We start from the raw sequence: 12,398 nt of genomic DNA, 5'->3' as shown, positions 1-12,398 counted from the left end.
CCCTAACCCTAACCCTAACCCTAACCCTAACCCTAACCCTAACCCTAACCCTAACCCTAACCCTAACCCTAACCCTAACCCTAACCCTAACCCTAACCCTAACCCTAACCCTAACCCTAACCCTAACCCTGATGGGGTGATAACCCTGCCAGGTGGTCATCTTGCTGCAGTTAAATGCATGTTAAGCAGATTGGCGGGTATCCCCCCGTTCGATCAGGCTTATTTTCCTTCACTCAATAATACGGCCGTGTTCTTTTCATAAACTGAAGTCTTGGTGAGCCTCACATTACACATATACATTACAAGACACGGAACACTCCCGTCCGTAGTAACCTCGGTGGTGAAGGAGTATTTTCCTTTTTCTGCGGCCGGGTGTGATCGCATCGGTTATTCCCATATTGGTCAGCCTCGTGAATATCGGATTCCCGTATCAACCGTGCCTTTGCCTCGACTTGGTATCGCGACGTGCGTCCCACAGCCACGCCAAAGCCGCAACCCCTAGCAACCCCTCTTTGCACAACCACTCATTTGAGCACTCCCTTTCGCTCTTTTCTTTCCCTGTACATACTCGCTGCGAACACGACATGGACGCGTCCCAATATGAAGGAAACTTTGTTCGTGCCGCTTCGCCAGCAGAGGGGGTGCTCCTCCTCGGTCTGTGTCGGTGAGTCATTACCAGCACCTCGCTCAGTTCTGATGTTGATGGTTCGTCCAGGCCCCCGGTGAACGCGTTTCACACAGCGTACGTAATTCATGAACGATCTCGGATCTCGCTTACCTTGCTTACCTCTAAAGATTCTGGGAAGAACTCGGAGCGACGTTTCAAACGATCTCAGACGATCCGACAGTTCGTATCGTGGTGTTGGCATCTTCTTTGAAACACTTTACCGCAGGATTGGATCGTACGTAGCTCAGGTGATAGAGTCGTGACTGTTGGCTCATATTTACGCAGTCGCTGATCCAGACATACAAACGATCGGCAAGGGGGAGGATGAAGCGCCACGCCGGGCCATCAAGTGGAGAAGACATATCAGCGTGCGTTCTCCAACGCGTACAGCAATAGACCACGCGCTAACAGATCGGCCAGCAATTTCAAGCAGCGATCAGCTCCATCGAAGAGTGCACTCAGCCAGTGATCGGTGCAGTACATGGACTCTGTTATGGCCTAGGCATCGACATCCTTTGTGCTTGCGACATTCGGTACTGCGCCACGGATGCTCGCTTTAGCATCAAGGAAATTGACGTCGGTCTGGCGGCCGACATCGGATCACTAGCAAGGTAAGTCATTCGAACTTCGTCCTCCCACTCTTCTGATCAATGATCGCCCTACCAGGCTGCCTAAGATCGTCGGTAATGCCAGCGCTGTGCGGGAACTTGCCTTGACAGCGCGCGAGTTTGATTGCAGAGAGGCAGAGCGGCTAGGATTCGTCTCTCGCGTCGTCCAGGGGAGTAGGGAAGAAGTCATTGGTCAGTACTTATAAACTTCTGGCCTGCTCGGGTTCGTCTGACTTCTCGCTCAGTTGCTGCATGTGAAACTGCCCGCGTCATTGCAAGCAAGTCACCCATCGCAATTATGGGGACTAAGCATTTGTTGAACCATGCTCGCGATCATTCGTACGTTGTCAATCGTCCGCACGATCCATAGCTGAGATGTTTATTTAGTGTGAGAGATAATCTGGAGTATACTGTCACCTGGAATGCGACTATGTTGCAATCAACCGATATGGCCGAGGCTATGGAGGCCTTTCGCCTCAAGCGACCACCGAAATTTGCTAACCTAGGAAAACTATAAAATCCGACTCAGCCATCAGCCACAATAATGCCACATATGTGAATAGCATCACTTCGGCACCAAGTCAAGTACACACGGACTGTCTCATTTACTGTAGCATCATAGCGATACATGTCATCGGCTCTCGCAGTCTGAACCAGGTTCAACTAATCCATTCAGGCAGTAATCCTGTCAGGTATGAGCACGGCTCGCGTTCCCTTATTGTGCACGCCGCATGGAGAATATGAATAGCATTTATGAAATGAGGGACGTGTGCCAAAGAGTGTTAGGAGCAAAATGGAGGTTGGGAAAGTACGGACAAGAATGGTATTAGAAGAGTCGAGGGAAAGGACAAGGTGGGAACTACTGTTGTTGGCACTCTTCTGGCTTTTGACTAGCATCCTTGGGTGCTTGACGGTTGGCGGGCAGGTCATCGTCATCCTCGTCCTAGTGGAGCACGATCAGCACATGCCGCACAGCCCGTGATTGAAAGATTATCACCTCGAAATCTCCTTCCTCCTCGTCGTACTCGTCCTCGCCATCTTCGTCTTCATCTTCGTCAAGACCATCATACTTCAGGGCTTTCCCAGTGAAGTAATCAATCGCCCGCGGGATAATCTGTTACTTGATCAATAACCTAACTGGTTATTTCCATGTCCTTACGTACCCGATCTTTGATGTCCTCCCCAATCTGGTAATCCAGCTCAAGGCGCTCCTCAATGTCTTCGAGCTCCTCTGGGTCAATATCATCGTCATTCATCTGCTCTTCGGTGGGAGGCACAGGCGGAGCGAAGAAGTTGAAGAACGAGTCCGTTGGGATGACCTTGCGGATGAGCCGGGTGCGGTTGGTATCTTCAAAGTGGGAGTTGTCAGACTCATGACCAACGTGACCATAATAAACTCACTCTTGTTTCGCTGCTTTTTGATTTCGACCGCCTTCGTAAGGTCTTTGTCTTCCTTCCAGTCAATGGTTGTTCCTTCGGCGTGGTCGTATAGCCAATCGCCCAGATAGCTCACTTCTTCCTTGTAATGATACGTCTTCTCGAGAACAGAGTTGGTGAAGAATTCATTCGAAGAAAAGTGGAACGAGAGCTTGTATCCAGGAGCCGGAGAATCTAGATAAGCAAGGGTAACCTCGGTCAAATGGCGAACCGCCTACGTTTTTGGATCACATTCCACACTGATATTCAGATGAATTGACTCACCGCCTCATCTCGGTCGGTAATAAGCTCGCTAATACCAACGTGGTTGCGCAGTGCCGTGAGCCAGAAGTCAGGGATGCCCTTGATGTCATCACCCTCCTCCTTCTTCTTTGCTTCCTCCTCGTCGAAGACGTCTTCGTCCTCTTCCTTCTTCGATGACTCAACACCAGCTTCCACCTCCTTATCAGTCGGCTCCAGATCTCCCTGGATCACGGCGAGTCGACGCTTGTACAGAGGTTCACTCAGCAAGTTGTACTAAAGAGAGCACGTCAGTTCTCGTGACCTTCTACGTCGCAAGGGGAAGAACGAAGGTTAAATCAAAATGGAGGCATCGTCTTTCAGGGAGAAAATACACTTTGAAACCGGTCTATCGACTAGTCCCGCCTCAGATACAAAGGGTTATCGAAGATTACGTGCCTTCTTCTCAAGCTCGAGCATCTCCTGGTGATACTTTGCCTGCAGCTCGGTATGCTCCACCTGGATTCCTTTGAGGCCTTCGACGCGTCTCCTGACCTTGTACGGGAGGTTTTCGATATAGCCAGAGGACTGTCCTACGAGGGTAGCCAGGCGACCTTGAACCATCTGCATAAGTTGGGGTGCGAGACGGGGGTCGAGGATAGCCTTGCCGTCATCATCTCCCTCGTCTTCGTCCTCCTCGTCGTTCTCCTCAACGGTGGGGACGGCGGGACGCGACAAAACCGCTTGGGGCGCAATGCCTTGGTTCGTCAAGGGTGTGTTCTGCGGGGTTGGGGCCGCAAGATTCGGTAAACGATTCTTTGGAACGTTGACGTTCTCTGACATTGTTTTGTAGATGAATATAAAAAGTTGAGATGAACGATGATGGATGATGGAAGAAAAGAGTAAAGAGATGGAGAAAGGCCCAAGGAGAACGGTGAAAGAGTCAGTCAGCTGCCGCTACATTTTCTGCCTCCGTTCCCCAAGCACCGCGACCGCGTTTTCCTACAAGTGCACGGGAACACGGAATAACAAACGACACGCTATTCCGAGTCGCCTGTGGGTATCGCTCTCATGCAAAACATCTGCTAATTGTTATGACTGTCCTCTGACAACTGGATCTTACAATATTCTCACTTGGAGCGAAACATCCACAAGCTGGAAACAAGTCCAACGTCTCCTATCAAAGCGTGCTGTTGGCCAGTACCGTCGGAATTGATAGTCTGTTCATTTATCAGACACTTAACTATTCCAGGAGTGTTTCTCTTCCAGAATATACCGAGATCGTGTAATTCATGTTCCCCTCGGTCTCCACGTCCTCTATCTCCACGTTGCCCTTCGTCTGTTGACCAGACTAATTTTTTGCATGGCCCGCCGGCTTGCGAAACCCAGTAACATACATCAACTACTTCATCAGTGTAACCGTTCCTATGTATGTGTTGCCGCAACACATACATTGCATTGGGTTCAGCTTAAAATAGCAAGAATCCTTCAACTGTGGCTTGCCTCTGGTGTTTTCTCATTGAATTCTCCACCGCAAGGCTGGCCTCCATGGTATCACCCCAGACGGTGCCAGCTTGACATGCGCCTCTACTGACACTCTTTCCTCGATGAGACTTTGCCTTTCGCAGGACACAAGGCGGCTCATCTCTACTTGTCCTTGCTATACGTCACGGCGGCATCACCACTACCTTCACGAGCGATATTGGTGAAGATCTGGCTGCTTCCAAATATGTTGTTGATCACTGCTTAGCCCAGACGTGCGTACACATCCCATCCCATAACACGGATCGACGATCATTCAAGCTTCTCGCCAAAATGTCCACTCCCACCATCTAAAAATAGCACAGGTTCACTTGTATTCCTCTATCCCATGGTTGCATATGTACTAGATGAGTCTGATAGATCCTCGTGGTTTTACGGCACCAAAGGGGTCACTTCCTCGAGGTCTTCACGCTGTAATCCCGTCAGCACGAGCTGTCTTGGTGCCATCCGCGCTCACATTTTGTACGTTCGCGAAGCAACATGGGCAGCATGGGCCGAGTCAGTAAGAACTCGCCGGTAATCTGCTGTTCAAATGCCCGTGCATCGAATCCCGCCGCCAGCTGGAAATCGAAACGTTGGATGACAGCAGCAATAGTGAGTCGAATCTCTTGCCGGCCGAGGTTCCGGCCGATGCAGCTGTATGGGCCATACGAAAAGGGGACGAATGCTCTAGTGTCATGATGCCAGCCTTCCATTACTCCTTCAGGCAACCAACGCTCGGGCCGGAAGGCGTTGGGTTCAGTCCAGTATCTCGGATCACGATGGATGGTGTAGGCAGGGACAATCACTGTTGTGCCCTCTGGTATTCGCATGAGTACAATCTCTAAAACACTTTGTCCAATGACTTACCGGGAATTAAGTAACCCCCGACGGTTGCACCTCCTTTCGGTGCGAGCCTAGGATGACCATTGGGAACGGGAGGAAATAGCCTCAACGACTCATTAATGCAAGCATTAAGATACGGCAGCTCATTCAAATGATTGATGGTCAGTTCACCATGTGTAATGTACACATCCTGTATCTCTTGACGAAGGCGATTGAGGACGGAGGGATGTTGGGCGAGGAAGTAGAGGAGGAAGAAGGCAACCAGCGAAGTTGAGTCAGATCCTGAGGGCATTGAGAAACCATAGAGTAGAGTAGCCAGCATGCGCACCAGCGACAATAACCAGAACCGCTTCGGCTGGAGAGAATTGAGTCGCACAGGTGACGGCTGCGGCACCGCCTTACGTACCAACCAAGTCAGATAATGATATCTCGCACTTCCCGCTATCTTCACCCATCTATTCCACTTCAGCTGGCACTTTACCCAGAGTCATCTACTAACTGGCACATACCAGCCAGTATGAGAGATCTTTTCGATAAGCAACCTTTGCCTGCCGTTTACGAACTTGCTGCTGAGCGAACCGCTCGAGCTTGGCTTTCTTGCACGCTACCGGAAGCCAAGGCAGTTTGGCCTAGAGGGAGGTGTTACAGGCTGTTCAGATATTCAAAGCTGAGCTTACTGCAACCCATGCAAGCGGTTCCTTTGTAACTGATCAGTTTTTATTGAGGAGGATGTGGGAATGACACTGACCGCTGTCCATGGGAGATTAATGAATATGGCACCAATTCGTACAGCTTCATTCAACGTTCGGGAGTATCCATCGATATCACCCTTCTGGACGATGTCGAACCCGCTATCAAAAGCAAGGTCACCCATAACATCGAACGCACAGCTAAGCAAGAACATTGAGCATGGGACATACTTTAATGAGGAAAACTGCTGACGCGTTAAACCATTTGCCAATATCCACTGTCCCTTTTAGACATTCGGACGCAAGCCGATCGCTGAGCTGACGAACCCGATTCGAAAGCAGTGGGTGATAATCTGTCGGCGGTCACTGGACAGACATGACAAGAAGCAATGTTGTGTACCTTTGAGGGCGCGTGTTGTGAAAGCACGATCCCAAATTTTATGCCTTTGTGAATGTTCAGCATGAGAGCGGATTGACATCAACGATTCGGAGTGTGCCGGCCGAGGAACGCCCTTGTACCTAGAGGAACGTAGGAGAATCAGAAGACATACACGACGTCATCGGATGGCCTATTAGCACCAGTCACTGCGTTTCCAATCACCTTCACTGCAAGTTAGCGTGGCACAAATGTGTTGATTGCGGGGTACGTGCTTCTCGGACCATATATTTGCTGAATCGCCTCAACATTCGAGAGAGATACTTCGTTAGGGCCTAAAGACGGCAAATCAGCGAGTGATACGCGCATGCCAACACAATACACAATACCAATGCGAACGAAGTCACCATACTTGGCATGCAATTCCAGAATCGTGACGTGATTTCGGCCGCCCAGAGTGATAGCAACCGCCCACAGTTTGGAAAGACAGGCGGCGAAAGGGCCCGGTACGTGTCCGAGAGGATGCAAAAATCCTCTATATAGCAGGATCGAGGCAGTGAGAGAAATAAAATAGACGGCCGAAGTTGAAATCCACATGTTGATCGGGGTGCCTGACCGCAGAAGACCACTCCACAAGCTCAAAGCCAGAGCAGCCTCACCAAAGACGAAGGTGCCCGATGCTTGCATGAGGGTGGGCTCATAGTGTCGAAATATTTGGTGGGATATCTGAAATGGCACTTCATATCAGTGTTTCTCCGCTCGTAGTCTGCAACGAGACGTACCAGGCCACCCAAGAAGAAGGCAAGAATGAGCATGGTAGATGACAACATGGCGAATACAGAGAGAGAGGAGATGTGGTAGGCGATGCATAGAGGCGGGATATATCTTGCGGACTGTTCCCAATCCATCCGATCAGTCATCTCCAATTAGCACCTCCTGCAACCACCCTAGCTAGCGCCTTCAATCACGTTCGGCAAATATCCCAAGAGAATCCATGTTTTCAGAGCAATGCACCCTTGAGCCGGTAATGATCCGCGCGATGAGAATGACAGCAATGATATGCAATGTCCCACAATCTCGTCCGAGGATGTGTGCAACGTGGAAAGGGTTGTTTTCCCCCCGAGGGCGTGAGGAAGGGAAGATCAGGATCTTACGGCACAATGCACATATAAAGGTGAGATAGGGCATGCAAGATGGAGAGTCGATGGATCGGAATGGCTAGGGCGTGCCTCTGGTGTGGACGGGCATCTGGGATAGAGGAAAAAAAGTCTAAATTTCTCTCGAACCAAGAGTGGGAGAGTGAAGACCGGAATGGGGCGTAGTCTTCTCGAACGGATTGGAATGAGATCCGAGAGAGAGAGAAGTTTTGCCGTCATCTCGGTGCTTCCTGGTTCGATCTGCGAAACGATTCCTTTTCCGAAAGCGTGGTCATATCGTGGGCGTGTAGAGCGCTAGCACAGGCTGTGAGAGAAAACGGGGACCAGGAAAGAAGACGTAATAGGACAAAATGGAGACCGCGCGGTGACCGGCCCAATTATGGTCCTCTCCGAAGGTCAGGGACGGTGCCGGCGAGCGAGGCACAAAGAGACTCCGTTCACAGCTCAGGAAGAGCTCACCACAATACCCTTTCATGCATCCTTCTTTTTTATATCTCTTTCACGCTCACCCTTTGGAATGGTTCTCATCATGACTGACGGCGCGGAGTTGGCATGCCTTTCTGGAGCACCTCTCTCACAACTGAGAATCTCTGACAGCACCCTCATGGGCTCCAACAGCACCGTTGGCTTTCCTTGCGGTCCAGATCGCAGCTTTCCACTGGCCTCATGTTCTCCCTGTGTATCTCCGAATTCGAGCGAGCCGTCTCAGCTCCCTGATTCACTTCTCGGATGTCCCCAGCTCATACGTTGAGAATGCTAAACCCAGCTGTCCCAGGCTCGCTCCGTTCAAGACTGCACAGGGCTAACGCTATATAGATGGTCCGATGAAATTCAGAAGTTAGATCACCCCCTCTCATATCATTGTTTACCATGGCTATTCAGCCTCGCATGCTGCCTTCTTCCTCCCATCCTCAGGCGCAAAGTGAGTTCAAGCATGTACGATAATGTTGTGAACTGATAGCTGACCTGTCCTACAGGGATTCGGACAGGAATCAATGATTGGCTGGCCGAGGTATGTGCCACCATCTATAAGAACACTGCCCGTTCATTCTTGTTTATTAGTACTGGCCCTTCCCATCTGGGATTCCCGTGGAGAAGATTCTAGCTAAGCACGACCTTGGAGGCCTCGCCGTCTGGTGTAAACACAAGTTTCTCGGTTGCTGCTGTGTCGTTTAGCTTACAAGCGTCTGGCAGGTGTCCCGACTGGCGATGCCGATCGGTTAATCTGGGCGGGTCGCCTCTGCGGCCTCATATTGCTGGCCGACGATTACATCGATAACGACAAGGATCTCAGTAGAATTCCGTTCATGAAGACCGCCATAGAAGGCCTTGAGGTGGGTCACCTGCGCACACAAAGCTGAACCTCAGATGCTGACCCTTTCCAAAAGCCGGCGGCAGCCGCCGCACCTGATCCGGCCACAGCATCGCTAAATATCACCTGGCGAGCTGTTCGGATGTTGTCGTCCCGGCAAGAATTCATCTGGAACGTGAAACTAACGAAAGCCTGGTTTGAGTAGGTCGCAGCCTCTAAATGTATTGAATCGGGCTCATCACATGATCTCAGCACGCATTACGAACCCCCGACCACAACGCTGGAGGATTATCTCATGGCTCGTCGTGCAAACATCGGAGTGGTACGAGTTATCTTCCGTTTCTATGCCCTGATTGACATGTATGCTATCGATAGCATATGTTTCTCAGTGCGTTGTCACCATATTTGATCACGTCTCATGACTGACAGGTTGATCCCTGGCAGATTGGGTTCGCTGGGCACTCGATTTTGACTTCGATGATAGCATTCTCACCCATCCGCTTTTTTGTAACGCCGAGGATATGGTTGCTGGTAGGGCCCCTCCGTCGCCTCGGATGAGATCTAATCGCAGATCATCTGGCAGATCATAGCGGGCTAACGAACGACTACTATTCCTATGAGAAGGAGAAGGATTTCGAGTCCGACGGGATGAATGTTGTTCGGGTTCTCATGGACCGCGAAAATCTTGACGTTGCCGCCGCACGCCAACGCGTCCATATGTTGCTCCTCGAGAAAGAGCAACAGTTTTGGCTTGCGGCCGAGGCGGTCATGACGGACCCCGTTCTCGGCCAAAACACCAAAGTATGTACCTACATGATCAATCTTGCTCACGTTATGGGCGGAAACATCAGCTGGTCGGAAGAGGTACGAGCGGAGTCTACCATTCGAAACTCCGTTAATGACTACTCCCATAGAACGGAAGATACAATCTCACCGGTGTATTGGGTTATGAATCGTTGCGCAATCACGTGGATGAAATGCCGACGGCATGCTTTGTCCCACTTCCCATTTGATACAGTCTACTGAAATGGACATGCGAGCAGTACAATGTTACTTCGTTACAGTAGTACTAAAGGGATGAATTATCCCGGAATTGTCCTTGTGTGTAGCGACTTGGCCGTCATAGAGAGGGGGAAATCGCCAAAGGTACTTCAGTCCGATGGTGGACGGTTCATGGCGCGCTTCCCTCAAAGAACTGATCCAATACACCACAAAATCCGAGGCCGAACGGGTGGGGCCGTTGAATTCAAAACTTCGGCTGTGTATTTGTTTCCTTCCAGAGGAGGGTATCGGTGAGTCCAGACGACCACGAGGTGTGATGCCAGGTAGATATCAGAATGGGCGTCCGGACCAAGAACAATGCGTCATCTGGGGGTGGTCTACTCTGGTAACAAGAATATTTCAGCGGAGCTGATGAACCTGAGAATGTGCGAACAATGACTTCCCGAGGCTTCTGGACGGAAGACGCGCGTGAAACGTTGCAGGAACGGGCTTCTCGCCAGCATCTCAAGGACTCGACGGGAATATCAGGCGCAAGCTTGATCAAATCGAAATCTTCTGAGATGCTGCGCGGTGCAAACGTGATTTTGAGATTGCCTCATTAACTTACATGAGGCGGCTACCGATGCGGCCCGAGGTCCTTCTCTCAAAACAATTCAACGCTTGCCACTCAATCTCATATGCTGACAGAGAGAACCTTTGGTCTGTGTACATGGATACGGCCAGATGACAGACGATATCTTTTCTGTCAAAAATAATAATGGCCCTGAGCTCTTCTAAATTGCCGTTCCGAGGATGCCGAGTACGAAAGGTGTGGAAGAATCCGTGCGCTAACCCAAATATAGAAACATGTCGGCGACAACAACTTGCAGGGTTACTTAGTCCCTTTGGGAAAATAATGTGATCGGAGTCCGCATCTGAAATACTATCCACCTTCTCGTACTTGCTGATCTGCGCTGCGGGCGACAATAAATTTTCATACCAAAGGATCATCCTGACTACAGAAACATTGGCGCCAGATAACTAACCCGACGATACTTGTACCCAGATGCCGAACATCGTCCCGTGTTGTAGACAGACACGTTGGCGAAGGAGTGTTATAGCTGGTACATTGATCATCCCCCTTTGCACCCACACCCTGACTATCATCATCTTTCGCCCATCCGGCCTGGAAATGCGGCTACATCTCCTTCGGATTCCGTCTCCCGCAGGCGTGCAAAGCGCATGTTTCTGCCCCGTTGATCCACCTCGCCATTGTGCCAATCTACTCGGCGATGTCAAGCATGCGCCCAGGATCAAGATATTTCGTGCAGTGGGCGAGCGGGTAGATGACAGACCGCGTGACTCTGCAGGGAGTGCGTCGAGGCCAAGATGTTGACATTGGGAGTCAGACTTAGCTCATGGATGAAGTGCGCATGTCAAATATCGGGGGTCGATCATATCCTCATGGTTGGACAGGTGCTGGGCAACGTGGTGACCAAATCGGAGGACGTCCTCGATTTATCAATCAACCATCCAAATGCGAAGAAAAATCCCAGTTATCGGCATCCCCACATTGCTCTCCGATATTAAACATTGGAATCACGCTGGCGCCTCGAAGGACGAATCACAACCGAGTTCTGCCGAGCAGATGAGAGTGGTGAGCGGGCATACCTACACTTCGGTACTTGCTCTTCGGCCTGTTCGCTTGTCTTGACACTGAAGCATCAATCACATGGAAACCTGCATCTACCCCACTGGCTATCTTTGGTTAAATGCCTTTTCTCAGTCGTTCTTGCGGCTTTGGCTGACGACCTCAATCACATTCGATACCATCTTATCAGCCTTTCGCGGCGACAACCCACGGTGTTAAATATCTTCTCGATGATCTGCCATATCAGCAAAGACGCTCGCGGCGAGGCATCCCCGCCGTCCACTAGTACGAACCATCAAGATCGTGTGCTGTCTCGAAGTGATACCGCTGAAGAAAGAATAGGAGCTGCAGTACGCCTCCCCTAGAGGAGAGCCACGCCGAGGGCGATGAGACTGACGATACGGGTGAGTGAACCTCCCTTTGTCGTGCGAACCCGAACTCATGCATGCACCTAGTTTCTATCTTGGATCGCCGCCCCGATGCGGCGGCCACAAGCCCGTCTGCAGCACGCATCTACGACATCTCCCTCCATAAATTCCACCAAGAACTCGGCTTCAAGCCGGTTGTGGTTACCGGCATTAGGGATATCTTCTATCCTGCCTTAGGAGAGGCCGTAACGGTCCTCCTGTCACACGGATCCGGTATATCAATGGATGTCCAAGTTGACCATCTGGCCCGCTGTTCACTCACTCAGAAGCCATATCAACGTGCACAAGCGGTGAGTTTTTTTAAACTCTGCTTTGTCCATAGACGCGGAAAGCCCAATGATAGCAAAGGATTTCTGTCAGTGTTGTCCAGAGTTGTCTTCGAGCATGTGAATAAAGCCTATAGACTAATACACAAACATGATAATATCATGATGTACAGAGTAGGGCTATGCCCGAGCTTTGCTGCTAGTGGGTGTGACGGTCGATGGGGGGGGGGGGGGGGGGGC

General features: G+C 50.7%; 5 protein-coding genes across 5 annotated transcripts; 3 read left to right on the top strand and 2 right to left on the bottom strand.

Moving 5' to 3' along the window:
• Positions 1–793: 793 nt before the first annotated feature.
• Positions 794–1,792, top strand: DACRYDRAFT_56307 (ClpP/crotonase; the record flags this gene model as incomplete). Its single annotated transcript, XM_040775366.1, has 6 exons — positions 794–902; positions 965–1,035; positions 1,088–1,278; positions 1,334–1,467; positions 1,521–1,614; positions 1,663–1,792. Coding segments are annotated over 6 exons (729 nt in total), but the record flags the coding sequence as incomplete, so codon positions are not given.
• A 219-nt stretch (positions 1,793–2,011) lies between these two features.
• Positions 2,012–3,796, bottom strand: DACRYDRAFT_24191 (NAP-domain-containing protein). Its single transcript, XM_040773589.1, has 7 exons — positions 3,600–3,796; positions 3,391–3,545; positions 2,977–3,228; positions 2,677–2,926; positions 2,439–2,623; positions 2,273–2,389; positions 2,012–2,218 (listed from the first exon to the last, which is right to left on the bottom strand). The coding sequence occupies exons 1-7, from the start codon at positions 3,772–3,774 to the stop codon at positions 2,135–2,137; spliced, it is 1,218 nt and encodes a 405-aa protein (XP_040626055.1). The 5' UTR covers positions 3,775–3,796; the 3' UTR covers positions 2,012–2,134.
• A 1,099-nt stretch (positions 3,797–4,895) lies between these two features.
• Positions 4,896–6,960, bottom strand: DACRYDRAFT_56717 (cytochrome P450; the record flags this gene model as incomplete). The annotated part of the gene is made up of 9 exons (XM_040775389.1): positions 4,896–5,272; positions 5,323–5,580; positions 5,627–5,695; positions 5,798–5,927; positions 6,041–6,188; positions 6,241–6,340; positions 6,388–6,506; positions 6,635–6,698; positions 6,753–6,960. 9 exons carry the CDS (start codon positions 6,958–6,960, stop codon positions 4,896–4,898), a joined length of 1,473 nt encoding a protein of 490 aa, XP_040626054.1.
• Positions 6,961–8,346: 1,386 nt separating this feature from the next.
• DACRYDRAFT_96371 (terpenoid synthase) lies at positions 8,347–9,866 on the top strand. Its single transcript, XM_040777365.1, has 10 exons — positions 8,347–8,442; positions 8,498–8,532; positions 8,583–8,658; positions 8,715–8,854; positions 8,909–9,033; positions 9,085–9,154; positions 9,208–9,220; positions 9,277–9,363; positions 9,416–9,696; positions 9,747–9,866. Exons 1-10 carry the CDS (start codon positions 8,391–8,393, stop codon positions 9,843–9,845), a joined length of 978 nt encoding a protein of 325 aa, XP_040626053.1. The 5' UTR covers positions 8,347–8,390; the 3' UTR covers positions 9,846–9,866.
• Positions 9,867–11,694: 1,828 nt separating this feature from the next.
• On the top strand, positions 11,695–12,232 carry DACRYDRAFT_17783 (uncharacterized protein; the record flags this gene model as incomplete). Its single annotated transcript, XM_040771308.1, has 4 exons — positions 11,695–11,767; positions 11,830–11,868; positions 11,920–12,182; positions 12,215–12,232. 4 exons carry the CDS (start codon positions 11,695–11,697, stop codon positions 12,230–12,232), a joined length of 393 nt encoding a protein of 130 aa, XP_040626052.1.
• Between the last annotated feature and the right edge of the window lie 166 nt (positions 12,233–12,398).

The sequence above is a fragment of the Dacryopinax primogenitus genome (assembly GCF_000292625.1).
Source record: "Dacryopinax primogenitus strain DJM-731 SS1 chromosome Unknown DACRYscaffold_17, whole genome shotgun sequence".
Lineage (NCBI taxonomy): Eukaryota > Fungi > Basidiomycota > Dacrymycetes > Dacrymycetales > Dacrymycetaceae > Dacryopinax > Dacryopinax primogenitus.
This window is presented reverse-complemented; position numbering and strand designations above follow the sequence as displayed.

Coding starts and splice junctions, on each gene's coding strand:
- DACRYDRAFT_24191 (XM_040773589.1), bottom strand. CDS start 3,774: ATGTCAGAGAACGTCAACGTTCCAAAGAATCGTTTACCGAATCTTGCG. Junction 3,546..3,599: donor AGACGAGGGAGATGATGACG/GCAAGGCTATCC, acceptor AGATGGTTCAAG/GTCGCCTGGCTACCCTCGTA. Junction 3,229..3,390: donor TGCTCGAGCTTGAGAAGAAG/GCACGTAATCTT, acceptor TGCTCTCTTTAG/TACAACTTGCTGAGTGAACC.
- DACRYDRAFT_96371 (XM_040777365.1), top strand. CDS start 8,391: ATGGCTATTCAGCCTCGCATGCTGCCTTCTTCCTCCCATCCTCAGGCG. Junction 8,533..8,582: donor TCAATGATTGGCTGGCCGAG/GTATGTGCCACC, acceptor CTTGTTTATTAG/TACTGGCCCTTCCCATCTGG. Junction 9,697..9,746: donor ACATCAGCTGGTCGGAAGAG/GTACGAGCGGAG, acceptor CTACTCCCATAG/AACGGAAGATACAATCTCAC.